We start from the raw sequence: 22,274 nt of genomic DNA on the forward strand, positions 1-22,274 counted from the left end.
AACAACAATCAGCAAAAACTGTCACAACGGCCATATCTTACACTCAGATGACTTAGGTTAAGGAAAGGGGCTATCTCATTGGAGGTATAACACCAAACATGTTCTTGTACAATATATATTTAAGTAATTATTTTTATTATTATTACTTATAAATTATTATATTGTACACACTCGCAACATATTGTATTTATAAAACCTTTTGGTCGTTTAAATAAAGATGCCATAGGCAGTTTTTAAAAAAAAATTTAGTAAATAGAAATGAAAGTTTAACATCATATTAGGTACTGCTAATAGCGTCTATGAATTTAATATGAGATGAAATCATTGTAACTTGTACTACAGTATTACATGTCATTTAGTTTATAAATCTAATAAAAACACCAATCGTTTAAAAAATAAACCATAACCACAAACAATAATAATAATAATAAAACACTAAAACTAGATTACAGACAGACTATAATATATTATACATAATTTAGTATTCACTGACATTATGATATTGCTAGTTGGATGGAAAATAATACTCAAGTAATCTTTAATATATGAATATAAAAATGAAGAATGAACTCTCGAGTGATATGACATTTTAGAAAAGCTGGCGAAGTTTGAAATATCATACACATGCGCGTCCGAGAAAACGGCGGCGAAAATGTCAAATCACTTAGCGAAAATATATATTTTAAGACGGTATATTATAATAGACGGATGTGCAAGGAGAAAAAACAAACAGTCATGATACACTGCACGCGGAAATCTAAGTGTCGATTACCCCTAAGGGTATGATATTATATTGCGTACTTATATAGTATACTGAACTTGCGGCAAGCGGATACGATGAAAATCCATTACTTACTATCGAACACGTGATGTAATAAAAAAAAACCATAATCGATTTGTGTTAGCGATAGTTTTCAACAGTAAAAAACCTTGCTCGCATCTCCTGAACTGATGAATTTTAACACCTATAGGTACGCCTTTTATGTTTATAATTCATTTTAGACAGAGCCAAATGGTCAATAATCATATTTAATTGTATGTAATATTGTCTTACAAACGTTTTAATCAAAAAGAGATTTCGGAAGTTGTCGATCAAACGAACCCATGTCAATTGTGCAGATCAACTGCGCTAACCATTATAGGCATATTTTATAGGGAGTACATGTCTGTCAATTGTGGATTAAGGATATATTGTGAAGAATAAGAAGAATGTGTCATACCGTTGTGGACGTTTAAGAGAAGGGATGGCGCTTAAAAAAAATGTATGACCAGAATAATACCTTCGGTCCTACTCTGTTTAGCCGATATTAGTATAAATAATCGGCATTCTTGTGAGTCGAGTATTAAGACGATTCGTAATTCCGCAGTCGCCGTGCGAAGTTATCGTCACGATTTCCGCGAGCATATTATTATACAACATAATTATAATAGGTATATAATATGCTTTTTTATAACAGATACGCGTATATTATAATATTCGGTATTACCTTAGAACGAGTGTCCCGGCGGGATCGTCCTGGGCCTCCTAGTGCGTCCGACGAAGATGGTTACGACTGCGCTACCGAGCTGGTTCCGCTGACGATTCACAAACATTTACACAAACGCACACGCGGCGGCGAAGGATTTACCGGTAGTGTTATATAATACCTGTGCACAGTGTATTATACCGCTAGAAGAGCCTAACAGGGACCTCCTCTATCCGGACGACGTTACCGAAACGATTGTCATGGCGGCGTACGGCATTATCGATTGGGGTGTGAGTGTGATGGGGAAGGGCGATCGCGCGCAAAGTATTAAAAGCTACGTCAAAACAACACGACGACGACTAACATGGGTGCGTGATGACGACGGTCGACCGCGAGTTACGACGTTCGGTGCGGTAAGCGGCGTACTGAGTACTGACTGACTGCGAAGTGCGACGGCGGCACCGGGTGCGGTGCGAGAGAGAGAGCGCAGCGGCGACGGCGGCGGCGGCGGTCATGCATCTATATACCGAACGGCGGCGGCGAGACGAACGTGCACGATGACTGCGCGCGCGGAGGACCACTCTATACGGATGTATCGACGGCCGCCCGGGATTAAACCGGTTTCTTCGCGGTGGTCACACGGACTGGTGCGCGGGCTACCTCCCAAGCCGCGGCGTGTTGTAAAGGCGCCTGCAAGACACAACCGCCGCCGCGGTCTCTCGATTCGGCCGACACACACACACACACACGCACACAGTGGTACACACAAGTTCGCATCTTCATCTCGCGGCAACGATGACCGTCGTCGATACTTCATAATATAAGAATAATAGTGTGACGCGGAAAAAGTACTCGCGCACAGTGGCGATAGCGTAGTGTGCGTCTACCGTGATACGACGTCGCCCCTGCAGGAAAACTCGAAATTAGTCGAGGGATAGACTTGGTAAATATTTTTCACCCATTATTATAAATATAATGTTCAATATTTTGTATGCAGTCACCTCCCTACCGACCTTTACGTTATAGATGAAAAAAAAGTGCACTCGCTGACGTTTTCGATAAGAACACTACGCCGTATTGTCCGGCGCCGTTCTCTGTTCCGTTTATCACGATCGTCGTAAATCATTATTCTTATGAATATTTCATATTATTAGTAGGTTTATAATCGACGACATGAAATGGGTTGCCACCGAGAAGTTGAAAAAGTTCCTTCCTAACTATATTGAATATACAAATTAATAATTTAATTTAATATCTATTATGTTACAGTACATTTTCAGAACAAAATTATTCCTATTCCCAACACTCAAAAAACTTCCCTCCTAAAATATCATCGTTCGTATTAGCTGCTTGTATATGCGCATACCATATTATTATACGGTACCTATACATATATACATTTACATATTATAGTAAGATACTATATTTTAACATCTCCATTATAATTTTGATATAATATGAATAGTATGTACAATAATAATTATACAATAGAGTTTAAAAATGCTCTTAAAGTCATAAATCATTATGATGAACGATTAATTTACTCGAAATGATATCATCTGATCCTAAACAGCTAACATATACCTACGTTACGGTTTTAGCTGAACCTACTAACCTACATTTGCTAATGGTATTGGTAGTTATGCGTTTGTTATAATTAAATAAGATGGATTTTAAGTATGCGGGTACGCTTTATTAATCGCTACAACATTCATTATACCCTTCATCCTTGATAACATCGTCAGTACACGAATTATCACAATATTTTATATCATATTAGGTATTATATTCGTATAATACAGTCCCATGAATACGAATATATATATATACGATAAACATACAACGTTTGAGCAATATTTATATTATCATTATGTATTAATATTATTTAGGTGCACAAAATAAACTACAATGCAATGTATTGCGGTACACGACGACTGTCGTTATTCGCTGGTTCCGGTCGCCGGAAGTATGCTCGCGTGAGTTCCAGCGTTCCTGCGTGCCGATCTCGCACTAGCAGTATCGTCCCGCTTGAGCGTAATAATATACGGTACAATATACATATATATTACACGACCGACGCGTATCGCTGTGTGGCCGACTTCCCGGTTTCGACGGTGGCAATGGTGGCGGTCGTATAGAAATCGTCAGTTCGGCGGTAGGTAGGCAGGCTACAGGTAGGTATATGTTTATGCGTATCCGAATCCTATAATATATATGTATACGCTGCGCACTCGGTCGCCGACGACGACAGCCGTAACGATTTTTATGGACAAACATATATAATATTATAATGCTGGTCGTTTGGTGAAAAAAACACACTTACACACACACACATACATATATATATATATACATATATATAGGTACATGGTCAAAAGTTTTTGGGGGGTAAAAATGCATTATATAACGATGTGTAGTACGCGCAATGCCGTAACCGTATAGCAGTGATCGATTTGCATTACGTTTGCAAAAGTTACAGCGTTTATGGCAGATTTATACATTTAGTCTGTGGACTCGTTCGCTATTATTGGACTCAAATTATATTATGGGCTGCAGGTCTCGATTTACGCACGTATATCAACACATACCTACGTAAAAACTCTTCTATTTAACTCACTGGTTACAATGGGATCAACGAGTAATGTTAAGGACGTATTTCCACATTTTTAGTCTATTTTTTCGATCTTATCAGATATACCTTGCGAATTACACTATGTCTTCGACTCATTAGTCATCACCACAAAATATTAATAAAATATTTGAAAGTATATTTTTAAATAATTTAAGAAGATATAACAATTCAAAATTGTCGAAAAAAATAAATATTTTCTGGCTTAAACTGTTATTAATTGTTATTATTTTTCATTATTATATGTCTCCCTATTCTTGAACTTTTCGCTTTATTGAAATGAAGGTTAATACTCAGGTCTTAAATTGAAAAAGTGGTGACTTGCACTGTTTATCGACGCAATCGCGTAAACACCGCCACGGCGCCACAGAATTCCGAGATCGAGAATACGAATTTTTGGTATCTTAAAAATATGTTTAAGCCCCATTGATATAATATACGTAAGTTATATAGTCGCGTCATTAAATAAAAATCTGTTAATCAACACATCTGCGGATATCTGTAATATACACTGTTATTGTCATCCTCTGCATTTCGTAACATTATTGTTAAAGTGCAGTTAGGTTATTTTTGCGAACGAGAACCATATTATTTCTATCTCTGCATGTCTGTACGACGTTTGCCAAAATTGGACTGTTTAATGAAGATAAGAATGTTGTATGGATATATTTTTAATATAATTGTGTAAATGCGCAATCGCACAGCGCTAAAATGGACAAATTACTGCATCAATGCTTCGTACGACCTATTATATCTCGTATCTGCAGACGTAGTGAATAGTACGCTTGATGTGTACTTACTGAAGATATATATATAAGTTGGTCTGTGATGATATAATATTATAGTAGGTAGTTTTGAATCGGAGTGCGTTGTGTGTGTGTGCGTGTCGTGATTAAAACAGCATATCAGTTTCTGCATTAGTTTGGTACTAACCAACACAATTCATGCGATATAACATACACAAATACACTCGTAATGTCATCCGAATCTTATGTGGTAGAAATAAACGAAAACTATGTCTACAGTTTACGATATCGCCGTCGTGCAGCTGTGATCGATTTGCGTTATATATCGACGCGATCTCGAGAAGACCACGATGGAATTTCAAAAATACGATTATTTTGATTTTGAAAATACGTCATTCTAAACCACATTGGCATATTAAAATCTATCGATGATACGTGTCATTATATATATATATATATATATAAACCTGTTGGCCAACACATCTGATACTGATATAAAAAAGGCCGCATTGTTACAACTTCATCAAAAGTGTATTGCAGGGTATAGGAACGCTGCATGAAAACTATTCGTGTTGTACACGATATCGTCTTGCAAAGTTGCAACAGTGATCTATTTTCCTTTTATATATATCGAAGCAACTGAGAACACTATAGAAATTAGATTTTTGTGATTTTGAAAATAAATCCACACTTGCACAGCGTTAAAACTTAAAAATTACTACCACTACGCGTTTCGTGGTCTTATATAAGAATATAAATATGAAGTATCTCATATTATATCTGTTGTACGGTGAATAGCAAGTGGTGTGTGTACTTGCAGATATAAGTTAGTCCGTTGTGATGATATTCATATATGATAATAATATGGCGGTGGTTGTTAGCTGGTTAACTTCACAATGTATGTCTCGATTAAAACAGTGTAGTAAGAGTTTCTGCAGCAGTCGGATTAACCAATAAACTTGAACCGAAAATTATTATCATAATATTATGCAAATTTAAAAATGAATTATTTTACTAACCGACCGTATGCCGTTATTACAATTTAGTATGCAATTTATTACTAAATTAGCACTGTCGAATATTTGTATGATTTATAATGGGTTTCTTACGCCGCCGTAATTGTAATACAATAAATTTATTACACTATTTAGTATGTTATCATATATGATATATCAGATTTAGGATGAGACTACCTATTTAATAGTTTTGTCTTATTATTATAATTTTTTTTTAATTTAAAATAATTATTGTTTTTCGTGCCTTCGTGAATTAATAATTAGCTACAGTTAATACACGATTTTTTAATATAATATTGTACTTAATAAATATACTAAGGCTGACTATATTTTGTAATTGGCGTATATAACCATTATATCACCCAATTAAAACCATCCTGTTATTGCAATTAAGTTTAATAACAACTGAACTCGAAAACTTTTATTCATAATAATAAGTATATATTTTTATTAATATATATATATATATTATATAAAGATGCTTTATGTCGATAAAACAATGTAATTTTGAGACAAGACGTGTTAATAATTTATCAGTAAATAATATTAATTAATAAATATAGCACTTATATTTATCTTATTATTTCTAAATAAAAAAAAAAAACAATTGTAAATAATATATACAGTCAAAACGTTTTTACTGCAAGAAATTAATTTTATTTTACTTTGTCAAGAGCAAATATTTGTTTTAACTTTTAATTTAGTAATCAATCCAATAATACTGTCAGCTGCAGCCTGCAGATAATGGTCATAATATTAGGATATTATAAAAAGATGTTTTTAAATCAAGTTTATAAGAACTATTATAAACCGCATACCTACTGCTTTTCTCGGTGGTTAAATTTACCGATCACTAGAATTTATCTATTGTAGATATATCATTCTTAAATGATAAGGCACAGTGTAAGAACATCTTGTAATCCATGGTTTAATTTGGCGTAAAAGAAAAATCGGCAAAGACCGGTGGCTGGTCAGATGTCAGAAACCTGTAACCAGCATTATTTTCTTACTACACCTACCTCAACCATATAAAATACCTAACTAGAGATTTTTTGGCTTACATGCTTAATTTATAAATTATCAATTTATGAATTCTTAATCTACTTAAAGAACAATAACGCATTATTTTGATAGTTTTTTTTAATCATTATATTTTAATCTGTAAAATCGTAGAAGAGCTTAGTTTTAGTTTTACTTATAATTAATGTATTCTATGCAAAATTGAATAAACTAACCTATTTTTTATTAATGACAGTTTTACTTTTATAATTTCTTATAGGCTTATAGTTAATTTTCTTAAAAATAATAAAATACCATTTTCACCCAGTACCTATTATTTTGTGTTTTATTTTGTCACCTGTATAATGATACGATGAATTCAAACGATTATTTAATAAATATATATATATATAATATTATATATGTATAAAATATAACCTAAAATATAGGCAGTAGATTAAAAATAAAAATAAAGTAACAATTTTAAATTCCGAAGGATGTGAATTGTTAATAATAACAATTCACATCCTTCGGAATATACAAATAATGGTTTTGGTAACCAGTAAAACTATCAGAAAAAAAATTATTTTAGTTACATACATTTCCCTTGTCTAACTGCAATTTATGTAATTTACTGTAATAAGTAATAACTAATAGTTTAATATATATTAAATATATCAGTTTTCATCTTTTCTTTAAAACATTACATTAAAATAATAATAGAATCTAGGTATTCATTTATAGTACCTAATATAAGTATAAAAACAATATTTAAAAATTATTATGTTCAATAATAAATATTAACACTTCTCCTTTGATTTAATGTTATCAGCAATCAGCTCATATGGTAAATAAAATCGTAAATATTTCTTAGAATTATAGTTACAGGTTTAAAAACCAAACGGTTTTTATTTTGATTGTTTTGTATTTTTTTTTTTTTTTGCAGTACCTAGTCTTATTATTTCCCTTTGTAGTATGAACAAATATATTTGAACCAACAAAAATCTCAATGCAGACTTTCGAAATTAAAAACATTATTTTAACAGGCACTATTGTAATATAGCCGTAACTATCGATTATGCAACAAACAATAATACTTTCAACCGTCAAAAATAATGAAATTATTTATTATTATTAATCAGTAATCACTAGCTGAACCCGTGCACTTCGTAGCCCATTAAAAATCCTACTTTTTATATGCCTCAAACTGTGTGTTAAATTCGTTTCCTGTGATTATGCTAGCACTGCTAGCTGCAGCGTGTTTGTATACATATATAGATAGATAACGATGTACAATATCCTATAGACTTCGTATTTATAACTTATAAGTTTTTAACCTATATACATGGAAAAAAATTTTATTTTAAAGATTTAAAAATATATATGGAATAAGAGTATGTACTCGAATGAGTTACGGTTACAGTAAAAATATTTTCCACAACATACATCGACATTTGACACGGTTATCGACTTGCATGTATAAAAACACTAATACTGCTATAGTGGTGTATATAAAAATTACCAAGATCATAGCATAATATTTATTTTTGTAACGACAGTAACGTTCAAGCCAGCTAATACAATTTTTACGATGATAATTTACTATCAATCATCCACTGGATAAAGTATTTAATATTTATAATAATTAATTTTAAATATTTTAGGTGAATAGCCAATAGGTATAATAAACTAAGTCAGTGAGCTATATAGCTATAGGTTTAGTATATGAAATAAAATAGTTATATGTGTGTATATAAATTGTATTGTATTGTATAATATAATACCTATAAGTACTCAAGACAAATCATATTATTATCGACCATTGCATCGTCAGCATTTTATCATCACACAACGCTTATGACGTATTATAAAGACATTTCAAAATAATATCAACATATTAATTTATAATGTAATATATTCATTATTTATATCAAGTATTAACAATTCAGGTGTCGTAACACGAGCCATATTCAACTCCAACGCTGCAGGTGAGTGGTGACGACGGTAACCCGGGGATCTCAGACTGGCACCAAATCAGACAGCCCTTGCAGGTGATAATAATATGTAATATTATGTAGCTATATTATATTTTATATAAATAAAAATCATGTTAATATTGGATTATGGAAATACCTATAACGCTTAAAGCCGGACTACATAACATGTTGTTATAATAAGATGCAGTTATAAGCATTTACAACATACGTCTTGTATTCCGTTAAGGTATTGTATGTGATACAGCCTATCTGAATATAACGTTCACACTTTAATAAATGTATCAAATATGTGTTGAATATAGACCCTATTATATCATGACAGGGTATAATAACCCTTTTGTATTTTTTTAAGTAAGAACGATTTATTCTGACAGACTTATTGATAATGGGTAGGTAGTAGGTACCTATATGGCTATATATATATATTATATAGGTTCTATTTACGTTAGTACACAGTGCAATAAATTTAAGAGAAATAAGAATGATTTCCTAATATACTATGTATATTATACATAATATATTATTATATGTATTATATGTATGTATATATTACCAGGAAAATATCTACCTAAACTAGTTATAAACTTATAAATAAGTTACCACGATGATCGGTATACTTAAATTTAAATTTATCATATATGCAGGAGTGGAGCATATAATTTAATACGCCCAAAATGTATTTTCCTGGTTAAAAAAATAATTATGAAATAGGTACCTACACATTGTTGAATAATTGTAACTCTTTTGCTTTACTCAAAATCGGCAACCACCATAATTATCACACTTAAAAATCAAACTTAAATTTATTTTATATCCATCGATAACATAATATTTAAAAACACATTAACGCATTGTATACGGCTTAAGTGCGGCGAGGGGTGTATATTATGTTTGCTATGTATTATTGTCTATACGCATTTCACGGTACCAGCATATATAATAGGGCTTAATGACGGGGAAAACTAAACTCGTTGGCGTAAGAGCGCGTATATACACTCATTGCATTAAAAAGTTTATGCAGAACGAAATAACACGAAAACCGAGAGAAAAAATACCCAGTTCAAGGGGTTACGTTTGTCCTATTTTTAATAGAGATATCTCAGTTTTAATTAGTAATTATTACCAGCACATGTTTAACTGTCACGAGCTATTAATAATAACCGAAGGCGTCGGGACGGAAGCCAATTTTTATTTTAGAAAGGAAGAGAGAAAAATGAGAAATGGTGGAGGGGAAGAAAGACGGAGAGAGAAGAATGAAACTGAGATAGAGAAGCGAGGAAACCGCCTATTTTTTTTTTCGGACACCTAAACGATGGGTCAATTATTAATACGAAACCTGAGGTACATAATAAACTCGGATTAAAAAATTAATACGTTCCTGACGGCCGACCGGCCAATCGTGTATTTATGTATTATTATTATACGTATACCTGCGGACCATTTTTGATACGCCAGGTGTTCGATAAAAAAAAAAAAATAAATAACAACAACACCACCACCATCACCACGTATAGCATCATATACCTATATAATATTATATAAAGCCATTTGTTTTTATACTCTTCGTGCACCGTATATACCTATAATATAGTCGTTAGATTTGACGGCGAAAATACTCTCCGGGCGCTAGGTAGATATAATAATAATTAAGGATCGAATGTTTTTAACGAGCACCCTTGTCGGGGTATCAGTACCATCTGGGTAGTACGCCCCATTTTATATACATACATATACCTATGGGGATATGTAATTCCGAAAGTCCGTCACGGTGTGCAGCCTATTGCCTTGTGCATAGCAGTATGTCTGTCTGTCTATATATTATACACACACACACACACACACATATATATATATATATTTATTTATTTATATATACCGCGACGTAGCGTGTCGACAGCGAGTTTACATTTTCGATTAAACCCAAATTAAACAGACGAACAGCTCTATTAGAGCACGCGGCTGCTGCGCATACACTGAAACATATGAACAGCTGACGTTGCACTATATTGTATACATATATCAACTATTATTATATGTAATAATAATTTATGAAAATAGGTAAAACCGAACATTTGTAAAAAAAAAAATAATAATAAAAATGAAAATGATATTAATTGACACAAAAAACAAAAATAAAACCGTTCTAAGCAATCGACAATTGTAAATTTATATTATATGCAACTTTTTCCTCGCATAAGAGTCGTAAAAATGTAAAACAAAAAAGTTTTATGACACGTTGCGTGCTCATAAGACGTTATATAACACGAGTAACAACTATGTTAATGCTGAAATTAAATCTTTTTAAAACTTATAACCATGGAAATATTTGAGTACACGGCAACAAAGCCAAATATTTATTTGTTATAATAAAATATACTATACGGACCAGACCCAAATTAATTTGGTAAATTAACAAAATATGATGAATGCAAGTTTAAGTAAACTGTAGTACCTTGTAGTGGTTATTATTTATTAATCCCCAACATTAGTTCTAAGTGTATAAAAACTTTTATGTTTCGTATAAGACATAATTATAATCTTACGACCATTATTTTAAAATGTTATTTCATTATTTAGCATTATTATACCGAACTGTTAATTTAATTTTCATTTATTACGGAGCTTATATAAATAAATTAAGAGAAAAAATATGAATTAATATAAAAGTTATTAGGTATCTATATGACTATATACATAGACCTAAAATGGCTAAATAACTAATAGTAATTTTATTAAGTTAAATTTTATTATTATTATAATTATTATATATATATATTATACTATATTGTGTTACTATTAAAAAGTAAAAACTAACGCACACCATTTTTTTTATTCAAATTATTATCTTATCAAGGTAAATTATACACATTATATAATATATATACATATATATATATATATTAACTATTATACATACCTTATAGGATTGTGTATTATAACTTTTAAGTACAATTAAACGTATCGTGATATTTTTATTAAACCATAATAATTACTTGGAAGGTTTAATGTTTTATGATTTTATGAGGATAGTGTATACATAATACATAATATTATACATCCATACACCAATAAAAAAAGTGTATTACTTAAATTTTAATGAGTTGTTAATTTCATGTAGGTATCTACAGTCTGCGTTTATATTTTAAGTCATTTTATAGCTTTAAATAACACTCGTTTAGTACATCAGTAGGTACATGATAATTATTATTAAACTACATAGATATCCATATATTTTATTATTTTCTAGTTAATGATGAGTTAAAACCACCAAATGTGAAATGAATTGACTGTACAATTATATTATTCAATATAATATTTCTTGCGAGTAAGATGTTGAAACAAATATAATATTATTATATTATGTATTAAATTTTGGTTAAACGTTTATATTCGTATTTATATTAAGTTTTAATTTAGTATATACTTTGATACTGTTCGTATAATTTTTTCGTGTGTTATTTTGCAAAATAAAATTTAAATATACAAACTTAATTTTTTTAAATTTTGTACTGTTTATTTATTTTTTTAAATTTAATGGTAAATTAAAAAGGAAATACTTTGGGTTTTGCGAACACAAATATAATAATATAATCTAATATATAAATTCCTAGCTTCTTTAATTTTTGTCAAGCGTTAAAAACTATACCGCGTATAGTACCGCACAAAAATATCATTGATAGATCGAAATACACAACAAAAATATGTTTTTATTTGCAAGTAGGTAGTTTAAAGAAAGAAAATTATATATACAACCATATTACCTGTATATTATACATGTATTACATTTCTAAAACATGTATATAAATGAACAAGTCGTATTGTCCTAGTGTTTTCTTTACAGTAATAAAAATGTGGCTCGGTGAGGCGCGGTCGTACACTCACTCATCTGCGGATACGCGCTGAGCATACGAACCGGCTGCAGTTGTTAGCTCCCGGATGGGTGACCACTGACCACTCAGGATTTTCAACAACAAATCCTTGTCACACATACATAAAACGTGTTACAAGTTTACAACCAACTTAAAAATCTACAAATACACAAAAAAAAAACCCTACCGTCCCACCCCACACCAAATGGACTATGTTACAGCGGGTTCTCTTAATAATAATAATATATACTTATTCTCTTGGCCGTAATAATTTATTAGTTCTCTGTGTTCAACTTATGAACGTCATATCAAATGCTTTTTTTATTTCAACAAATAAATAAACAAACACATGATAATTTTGTTACATATGGGTTACATGTGTTTAAAACTACTTATGTAAATATTACTATATAATAATATATTATAATATTGTTTTATTCGACCAATTATGCAATTATAATGTTTAACACTGCAGTAAATACATTTACAACGAGAAGATTAAATTAAAACGAAAAATAAATTCCGTATTAATAATAATTAGAGTATCTACATTATATAATAAATATTTTGTTCATGATATTTGTGTCTTGATATCATGTTAACTGTTATTTTAGTGAGACATTTTTATGGCACCTCTCTACCGTGTCGTGTCTGAGCGCTAAATATTCAGGTCTCTTAGAGCTCATTAAACACATAAACAACATCACGTTTTTATAGGTCTGTCTAAAAGCTTTACCACATATTAAATATATTATATCTTATAATGATACACATACATACTAAGTTTTGATTTGTTAGTTTAAAAAAAAAAAAAAAAACGTTATAAAGCAACAAAACTGCTATAACAATATGGCAGCTGGCAAGCACGTTGGATTTTTTTAATAGAAGTATTTTTTAGTTATCTGCAGGATGCGTTTGAAACTTCTATATCAACTGAATGAAAGCGTTTGGTTTCACCAACTGTCAACAATCGTTAACTTAGTATCACCAACAACTACTTTATTTCTCACTTACCAGATTTTCATTTTAAAAATACATTACTCCCCTAGAAATATGAGTATTTTTTCCTAACCACCTAACAATGAGGGTTTTGTGGTTTTAATAGAGGCGTTAAGTAGAAGGGTGTCTTAGGTGTCAAAACACCCCAATACCTTTCTTCTCAAAAAAAAAGTTGGTGTGGTGAAATTTGTCAACCCCTCTCTTTGTGAAACACCCAGTATAGGGTATCTTTGTTCTCTGTATGTCCATTGGTGCGCACGAACGCTTCAAATAAACGTTGTTTTAACGAATGAAATTTAATTAAAAAAACATGGTTCTATAAAACAGTAAAAACATTTTTATTTATAATTATTATTTATTTAAGAGTAATTATTAACTAATTTTTCTACTTTTTGGTATACTGCATGACGTGTGTGTATAAAAATATAATACATTTTTTTTTTCATAATAATTAAATATTTAGATGGATAGACATAGGCACATAGCTAATACTATGGGTATAATTATAACTTTGCATGATATATTATAGACAATAAACCAGCGTGAAAGTGATCAAGTTGTTTATAATTAATTTTTTGGCTAGCTTGAAAAATGTGATCAATTATTTGTTTTTATTTCTAGGAAGCTATCTTAAGGCAACCAATTACACAATAATCCAGACATTGTGAAATCATTATGAGTTATGCGTTATGCCAATGAAAATCATAAGACAAAGTATATATTAATTATTAGTTTCAACTATTGTTATTATTACATGTCTGTTTCCTGTATATAATGTTAATATTTTATTTTATTAATTTATATTTATTTAATAATTGTTTGCAAGTTTATCTACATTTTTTAATTTGTATAGTTATATACTTCTTTATTGTCAGTATGTCTGTATTTAAATATAAATATTTTAATTTATACATTATGAATATTAGGTCAGGGGCGTCCTTGTGGGGGGGGCGAAAGGGGCGATCGCCCCCCCCCCGTAAGGTGACTGACTTGCATAGTAATTATTAGTAAATTTTATAATTTATATTAAATTATTTGACATTTATATAATATGAAATTTCAGTAATTTCACAATATTATCTTGTTATCAAAACACGTATTCGCGATCATATAGTATCATACTAGTATCTATAAACCTTGCAACTACCATAGATATTAAAGAATGGATAGGCCATTGCTATATTAATCGAATAGAGGGAAGTGTGCCGGAATGGGGAAGAGAGAAAGACAGATTTTTATCATTACCTCTCTTTCTGGCAGAGGTCTTATCATAAATTATATTTTGTGATTATTATCATTGCTGGACGCATAGATAATACTGATAATAGATATTTGAATTTATAAATTATAATAAAATAATAATTATTATAAATGTAATATGTATATTTTATTATAATATAAATTTAATTGTATTAATTGAACCTGTTGGATGTTACCTAGTTATTGCATAATTTGACTAATTTACTCCATTTAAGTCCAAAATCCAAACTGAATATTTATATTAGAACTTACTATGGTTCATATTTGCAAAGTGTGTAATGTTTCATCTAAAGACAACAAAGATTTACCATTTCATAGGTAGGATCATAGTCCCTTATGGGTTATTTTAAATTAGTAATATCAGATATTTAATGTTAATTAATTAATAATTATGATGGTTAGATTTCCTAAGAATTTGGAAAAAAGGAAAAAATGGGCATCAGCATTAGGGTTCGGGTTGCAAGAAATTGGTGATTGGCAATATGTTTGTGGAAATCACTTCACAAATGATTGTTATATTTTTAGTACTGCAAGAAAAATATTAAAGCCTAATCTTGTTCACCAGTTCCAAGTACTTCGACAACTGTTAATTATTCATAGTATGTATTTTTTTGAAATCCAGTTTATATAAAACAAATAATACCTGCCTATTTAATTGCCAAAGTCAAACTTCTGCTTTGGATACTCATCAAAATAAACTTATTAATTCAATTGCTGTTACATATGTAGACATTAGAGTTTTCCACGAACTACGTAAAATAAATGATATAAATATTAAATCTGGAAAAACAAGGTCAAAATTGACGAAATTAGTACATTTTAGACATGAATGATTTATGTTATTATTATTATATTATATAAAATATGGTTTAATATTAATGTATTAATTGTATTATTATTATTTATTAATTTATAAACTTACATATTAGTATATTACACTAATTTATAATATTGAGTATTAAATATTGACAACTAATTGAATAAAATGAAATAAATAAAATAAATAATTATTATGTGTGATTAAACCAAATTCTGTTATCTATTTGTGTTAAGACCTCTATAACCTCAAAATAATTTCATATTCATTCCCGTATGATAAGCTCAAATGGCCTATCCATTCTTTAATATCTATGGCAACTACTCCACATGGCCATGATAACTGATAAGTGGAGTCAACTGATAAGTGTTATAGATTTAAATATGATAATACGTTATGTCGTTATGATAATATGATAAATTCTCTCTCAGTCTCTAAAATCATCACTCAGTATCTGAATCCCATATTCTCATGTAAATTAATATTTATTTTTTTATTATTTCGCCCCCCCCATAGCCAAGGTCTGGAGACGCCCCTGTATTAGGTAGCAAGTTTATTCATTTTTTATACTTAAACACAACTATGATAGATTTAATAAATTGATAATATATGATAAGAGTTAAAAATAATATGAAATGCATTCCAAAAAAATACACTAAGTTTTACCACTCATTAGATTTGACCATTTTCTGTTTATGTATGGAATTCTGTTAGTATAAAAAAAATAGCGCAACTAAATCTTTAAAAATAAATATACAGCCCATAGTTATAGTAATATAGTTTAATAATTTACTAGTTATATGCTTAAAAATATATGTTAAAAATAATAATCTTGGTTTCTAAATTATGTCCAAACCTACATATGAACATGGATTAAAATGGTTAGAACCCACTCAATTCAAAAGACATACAGTGCGTACCTATACCTATCTGGTATCTATAATAATTTGTACTAACACGATGTTGTTTTAAATATTATTACTAAAAATAACTTAGTATAATGAATCATTGCGCAACAATAAATTCGTAGTTAACTATTAGTTTATCAAGATTGAAGTATATGTACACGGTGCACGTAGGACGTTAAGAACCTAACAAATCGTGCTTTAGGCATAAATCCCATGCTATGTTTCTTGTTACCGATAATTTCAAGACTTATCGGTTGATCACCGACAGCGAGATCAGGATGCCGCGCTTGTATTGTAACCAAGTTTAATTCGTTTTTTTCTTTATACCGTTCGAATAAAATATATTAATTCGTAAAAACAAGTCTAAGGTTATTCTTAAAAAATACGAGCCATTAAAATATTCCATAGGTACCTATTTAGTGTTTGATAAGATGAGAATATTTAAATTAATACGTCAGTTACAATGAGGATCGAATTAAGTATTAACTTGGGTTTAAAAAAAATTCAAATTTGTTTAACTAATTTGTGGTTTTATTATTATTTATACAGATACAAAAAAATAGGGATACAATATTTATCATTTATATAGACATTCGGTAAAGCAATTAAAAATAAAAAAAAATCTGTAACGGAATATTTTAAGTTATTTTACATATGTTTGTAATAAAGAATAACATTTCGGTTTGCCGTAGGTGTATTTAAATAAATTATACAAATATAAATCGATTACCAAAAAAATAATATTAACTTTTCTAATAATAAGCAATTGTTTAAATTTAATGATTTTGTTTTGTTACGATTTATTGAGTAGGTGCATCGTGTAAATAATATATGATACCAATATGAACGCAATATCAAGCACTGATGAATACTGTTAATACTCAATAATGATCTATACTAAAACTTAAGTGGGATAATATACTTAAGACTTTTTATTAGGTACTGAATAATTAATTGGAAATATAATAATAATTTAATTGGAAATATTCCATGATTCTTATTAGTTATTACTGAGATGAAAATGAATAGACCATAAAATAATATTAAGACTTGTAAATTTTAAGCAAATAAAAAAAAATTAATTATAAAATACAATGTATACCTACCTATGTATATCATCAATATCACCAGATAAAATTAAATCCTAAATATTATATAGGATTTAATATACGTCCAAGCATTATATAAAGTAAAAATAACTATTATAAAATGTAATACAGGTATAAATAGGTAATAGACTACGTAATGACGAATATAGATAAATCTGCTATATAATTATCATATAAAAAAAAAAATGAGGATATAATGTATCCACTGCGGTCTTTCACGGGATCTTCAAATGAGTGTGACAATTTATCTCTAACAACTTCTATTTCTCCCCGCATAACTGTATTTTTTCAACTGATATTTTCTCTCTGCGGTACTTATTTGCAGTGCATTGTTATAAAATGTCTACGTTTTAGAATACGGAATTTCCTCTTTCAAGCAATGCCATAGTATACTAAAAAATACTTAATACTTATTTGTTATTATAAGATGCAGAAAATATATTAATATTTTTATACTTATATATATTTTTTAACTTTTATTTGACCATTTCAACGGTGTATATAGTATTTTTATTTTTATTCAGTTTTTATTTCCCGTAAATTATACAGATAAGTAGGTAATAGTGTAGATTACGTCTATTGGTGTAATCTCATAATATTATAACGATGGCGTTGAAATGTTAATATGCATAGCTCATCAGCGAAATCGTGTAAAATCAACCGCAGTTATTATACTTCTCTACCTTACTTTTTTTTTTAACAAACACATGCCCGGCAGACTTATCTTGGCACCCTTCGTGTTCGGAAGAAATCCCGACAGCTCTGACGTTAATTAGGGTTGTATGTTATGTCAACACGAAAAAGCCTTAAATAATAAATGGATCTCAAATTTCAATGATGGATTACGAATAGTGTAAAACAGCTAGGCACAGACTAGGTGTCAAAAAGAATAGCGCTGAAAAGAAATTAATGAGAAACGGTAATTATTTTAAAGAAACCAAACTAACTTTTATGGTTTTCAGCAAACATCATTTTTGTTTTTAAAATATCCATTAATTTAAATTAAATTATCACTTTAATAAAGTCAAAACATAATTTAAAAATATTTTTTGTCGCAATGTTTACTAAATGAAATTAATCGAGAAAATTAAAGGAGTATGAAAGTTATTTTGAATTAAGCGATCTTCAATTAGCGTTTAGATTATCGTTTATTGAATCAACATTTTTAATGAAAAATTAATAAATATATTAAATTGAAACGTAAAACTGTTTCAACAATTACAATTGATTATACATATACATATAATAATACTCCAAAATAATATTATTTATAGTTACTGCACACCATAATGCGGTAAGCAATTCATATATTACATTATATTTAACCATAAATATGTAATTAATAGACTTTAAATCGATCTTAAAATTATATAATATCTTCTGTTTTTAGTTGTTACATAAGTTATATATAATAACATACATAATATAAATACATTAACTATATTAACTACAAAATCGATAAACACAATACTTCTACAGATTTTTACACATACAATATAGGTACCACAATCATTTTTCAAATTATTAAATAAAATATATATTTATATATTTATTTTCCCCTAGGTGGTCGTACTCTTCCTTTTTGGATTTTATTGATTATTTAATAACAACATTACTTACAGAGTTGTTCCTCACGAGGACTTTCATGAAGTCGTTTTATATTTATTATCATAGAATAAAATGAAGTTTTAATTTCATTTTACCTCAACCACTACATCATAAAATTTAAATCAATTCTGTTAGCTATCAACTTCACATGATTAGTTCAGCCTTAAATTTCCGTTTAACTTGTAACCATTCGTACTTAACTACGGTTCAAATAATTAATGCGTATAACAAATTGAATTCACCAATTCATTTTCTAATGCTTTAACGTACACGTAATAATTTTAACAAATTAAATGCAAATAAATATGTGTTAATAATAATATGCGAGTATGATATTTATGTAACTACCTATATGACATTGTTTTAATTAAAAATGTAAATATACAAGTAAGATATTGAAGTAGACGGTAAACTAGATACATGAATAAAATATATTATATAAACATTAAATTTAATATTTACACGAAATCATATCACATCAACACAGTGCCTTAAAAACCTGGTGTGCAGAGTGTGCACCGCACACAGGCCTCGGGCCTCATAATATATTGGAGGGCCTCAAAAGTCGAAAGGACTAATGTTTCAAATTATTAAATTATAAAAATATAAAAATATATTAGTTATAAGTTTATAACATTTAAAATGGAACGAATTTTATTTTGTATCTATTTACTAATTTACTATTATTGTTGTCCTATTATTTTGCTAGTACTTATCATAGAACCTATCAAAGTTATGAAGTATTTATATAGATGTTCGTCTGTATTTCCATGTAATACTATTAATAGTATCATGGTATCGTACATTCGTACGATGTACACACGCCTTGTCTGCTTATTGGGATTAATCGCCGATCACCGTGTAAATTTTTTTTTCATAAGTAATTCAAAGAAATAGGAAAGATTGGTTAAATTTAAAACAATTTTTGATAAATTATTTATTACAATTAATTGAAAGTAATTGATTTCAAAACTATTTATTTCTAATTTTAGATGTTCATGAAGATGTTCAGGATGAAAGACCAACATTAACATCTAGCTGTTATATTGAATCTGAAGAAAAGAAAGATACAGCTGATGCCTGATACAGGTATAGTGATACAGCCCAACAAGACACAACTACACAAGTGGTTTTATAATACAATATTTGTTTAATTGTTTATTAATTATGTAGTTCGTGTATTATATTATATGTTATATAATATATATATTATTATTCTGATAAACTGTATTTTATATTTTTATTTACTTTTTTATCCAGCAGCACCTCCCCCCCTCCAAAAAAAGGAAAAGTTAAAGTTAAAAATGATGTACCTATAACAAGGGGCCTCTAGATTTTAGTTTGCACACGGGCCTCCAGTAGTCTAGTTACAGCACTGCATCAACATTTTAGTTTTCTGCATTTGCATAAAAACTTTTAATAATTATTATTGTTAGTAAACGGCTATGCAAATCAGAAGAACAGTTTTCGAGCATCACTTGAAATTAAGGTATTATAAAACATAATTATTTAAGTTTAAACGTTATACAGTAGAGAGTTTACTTATTTGTTGTTACCTAGTTGTTGCATATAAATATATAAATAAATTATACATAGTGAAACTTCTACAAAGGTATTACGAAGTGTAGCGGATATTACAATCTTTGTTTTAAATAGAAATTTATAAAATAAAATTAGGTTCATAAATCTGGTTCTTAATAATTTCTTATAATATTGTTCTCAGATATATTTTGTCAAGCTAAAGTTGTTCCTTCGTCATAAAATGTATGTTTCATTTTATATGTGTGTTTGATAATTAAAAACTTGAGTCGGTATCTACATAATACATATACGTTACACATGGGCGCAACTAGGGTAAAATTTATGGGAGTGCTTAAATCTAAAGCACAATACGAGAACCCCCCCCCCCCTTGTTTTAAAATCAGAAGTGTTACTGTCACCGATAATGTAAAAAATCGGTACAGAAAATTTGGGAGTGCTAATTTTGATTTTGGGAGTGCTAAGCACTCCCAAGCCCCCCCCTAGTTGCGTCCATGACGTTACACCTATACAGATTAAAATTATATATATTATTGTATAGATTACAGTATTGTATCACATTAAAGTATAAAATGTATTGATATTACTCAACATGGCTCGAGACTTGTAGCATTTGCATATTTTTTTGTAGTTTATGAAAAAATAGCAGAGAAAGCAATAAATCCATTTCAGACAAAAATGAACTCAATACCAAAAGTTTTTAGTGCATATTTTTGCATATTTTTGTATATTCTTGAGGTTTTGCTATTTTTTCGACTATTTTGCTATTTATTGCTAATATTAATGTAAAAATCGAAAACTCAGTCCTGCAAAAATACATATTTCGGCCACTCATCAGTGATCGACAGTTTTGGGACGTTATAAAACTCATTGTCGATTGAAAAAAATATTCCAAAAATATCCCAATGCAAGACTATATTGTGTTTATCGTATCTTTTATGTAGTTTCTGTTATCGTCTTCGACCATACTTGCTTATATACCCAATAATTATAGACTGTTCCGATCTACAACGACGTAATCGATTAGTATACGTCGACTTTTGATTGCGCTCGTATGTACGTTTTTATCTGTACCTATAGTGAATTTGTGAATTTATAAATTTTTCTTTGTTCAGCTTTGTGTGTTTCATTAAAACATATTTTTTATACCATGCTAAAAGATAAATTATCACTAGCCCGACGGTTAAGAAGCTATGTATAAGAATTCGGTTCAGATACGTTTTCACACGATTCATCTATTCTTTTCTGCAAATACTGTGAAATTAAAGTAAATTGTGAAAAAAAATTCAATGTAACACAACATCTTAAAACT

At 29.4% G+C, this 22,274-nt stretch overlaps 2 protein-coding genes and 1 long non-coding RNA gene across 4 annotated transcripts in view; 2 read left to right on the top strand and 1 right to left on the bottom strand.

Moving 5' to 3' along the window:
• LOC107171414 (uncharacterized) overlaps nt 1-1,984 on the bottom strand; it is an 88,934-nt gene extending 86,950 nt beyond the window's left edge. The window contains exon 1 of the mRNA XM_089219290.1: nt 1,488-1,984. The gene's annotated coding sequence lies outside the window, so the exon portion shown is untranslated. The remainder of the gene's footprint in view (nt 1-1,487) is intronic.
• A 26-nt stretch (nt 1,985-2,010) lies between these two features.
• Nucleotides 2,011-20,621, top strand: LOC149058644 (uncharacterized). Of its 2 annotated transcripts, XR_016190217.1 has the most exons (5): nt 2,011-2,409; nt 3,356-3,442; nt 8,806-8,907; nt 14,343-14,435; nt 20,416-20,621. It is a non-coding gene; the product is annotated as an uncharacterized LOC149058644 (long non-coding RNA). The 2 variants fall into 2 exon arrangements; XR_016190216.1 differs by lacking the exon at nt 3,356-3,442.
• Nucleotides 14,499-16,470, top strand: LOC149058645 (THAP domain-containing protein 3-like). Its single transcript, XM_089219704.1, has 2 exons — nt 14,499-15,299; nt 15,384-16,470. The coding sequence occupies exons 1-2, from the start codon at nt 15,235-15,237 to the stop codon at nt 15,610-15,612; spliced, it is 294 nt and encodes a 97-aa protein (XP_089075830.1). The 5' UTR covers nt 14,499-15,234; the 3' UTR covers nt 15,613-16,470.
• Nucleotides 20,622-22,274: the final 1,653 nt, after the last annotated feature.

This window comes from Diuraphis noxia, unplaced genomic scaffold (assembly GCF_037042655.1).
Source record: "Diuraphis noxia isolate RWA-SAM2 unplaced genomic scaffold, SU_Dnox_SAM2 contig0002, whole genome shotgun sequence".
In the NCBI taxonomy this organism is placed as follows: Eukaryota; Metazoa; Arthropoda; class Insecta; order Hemiptera; family Aphididae; genus Diuraphis; species Diuraphis noxia.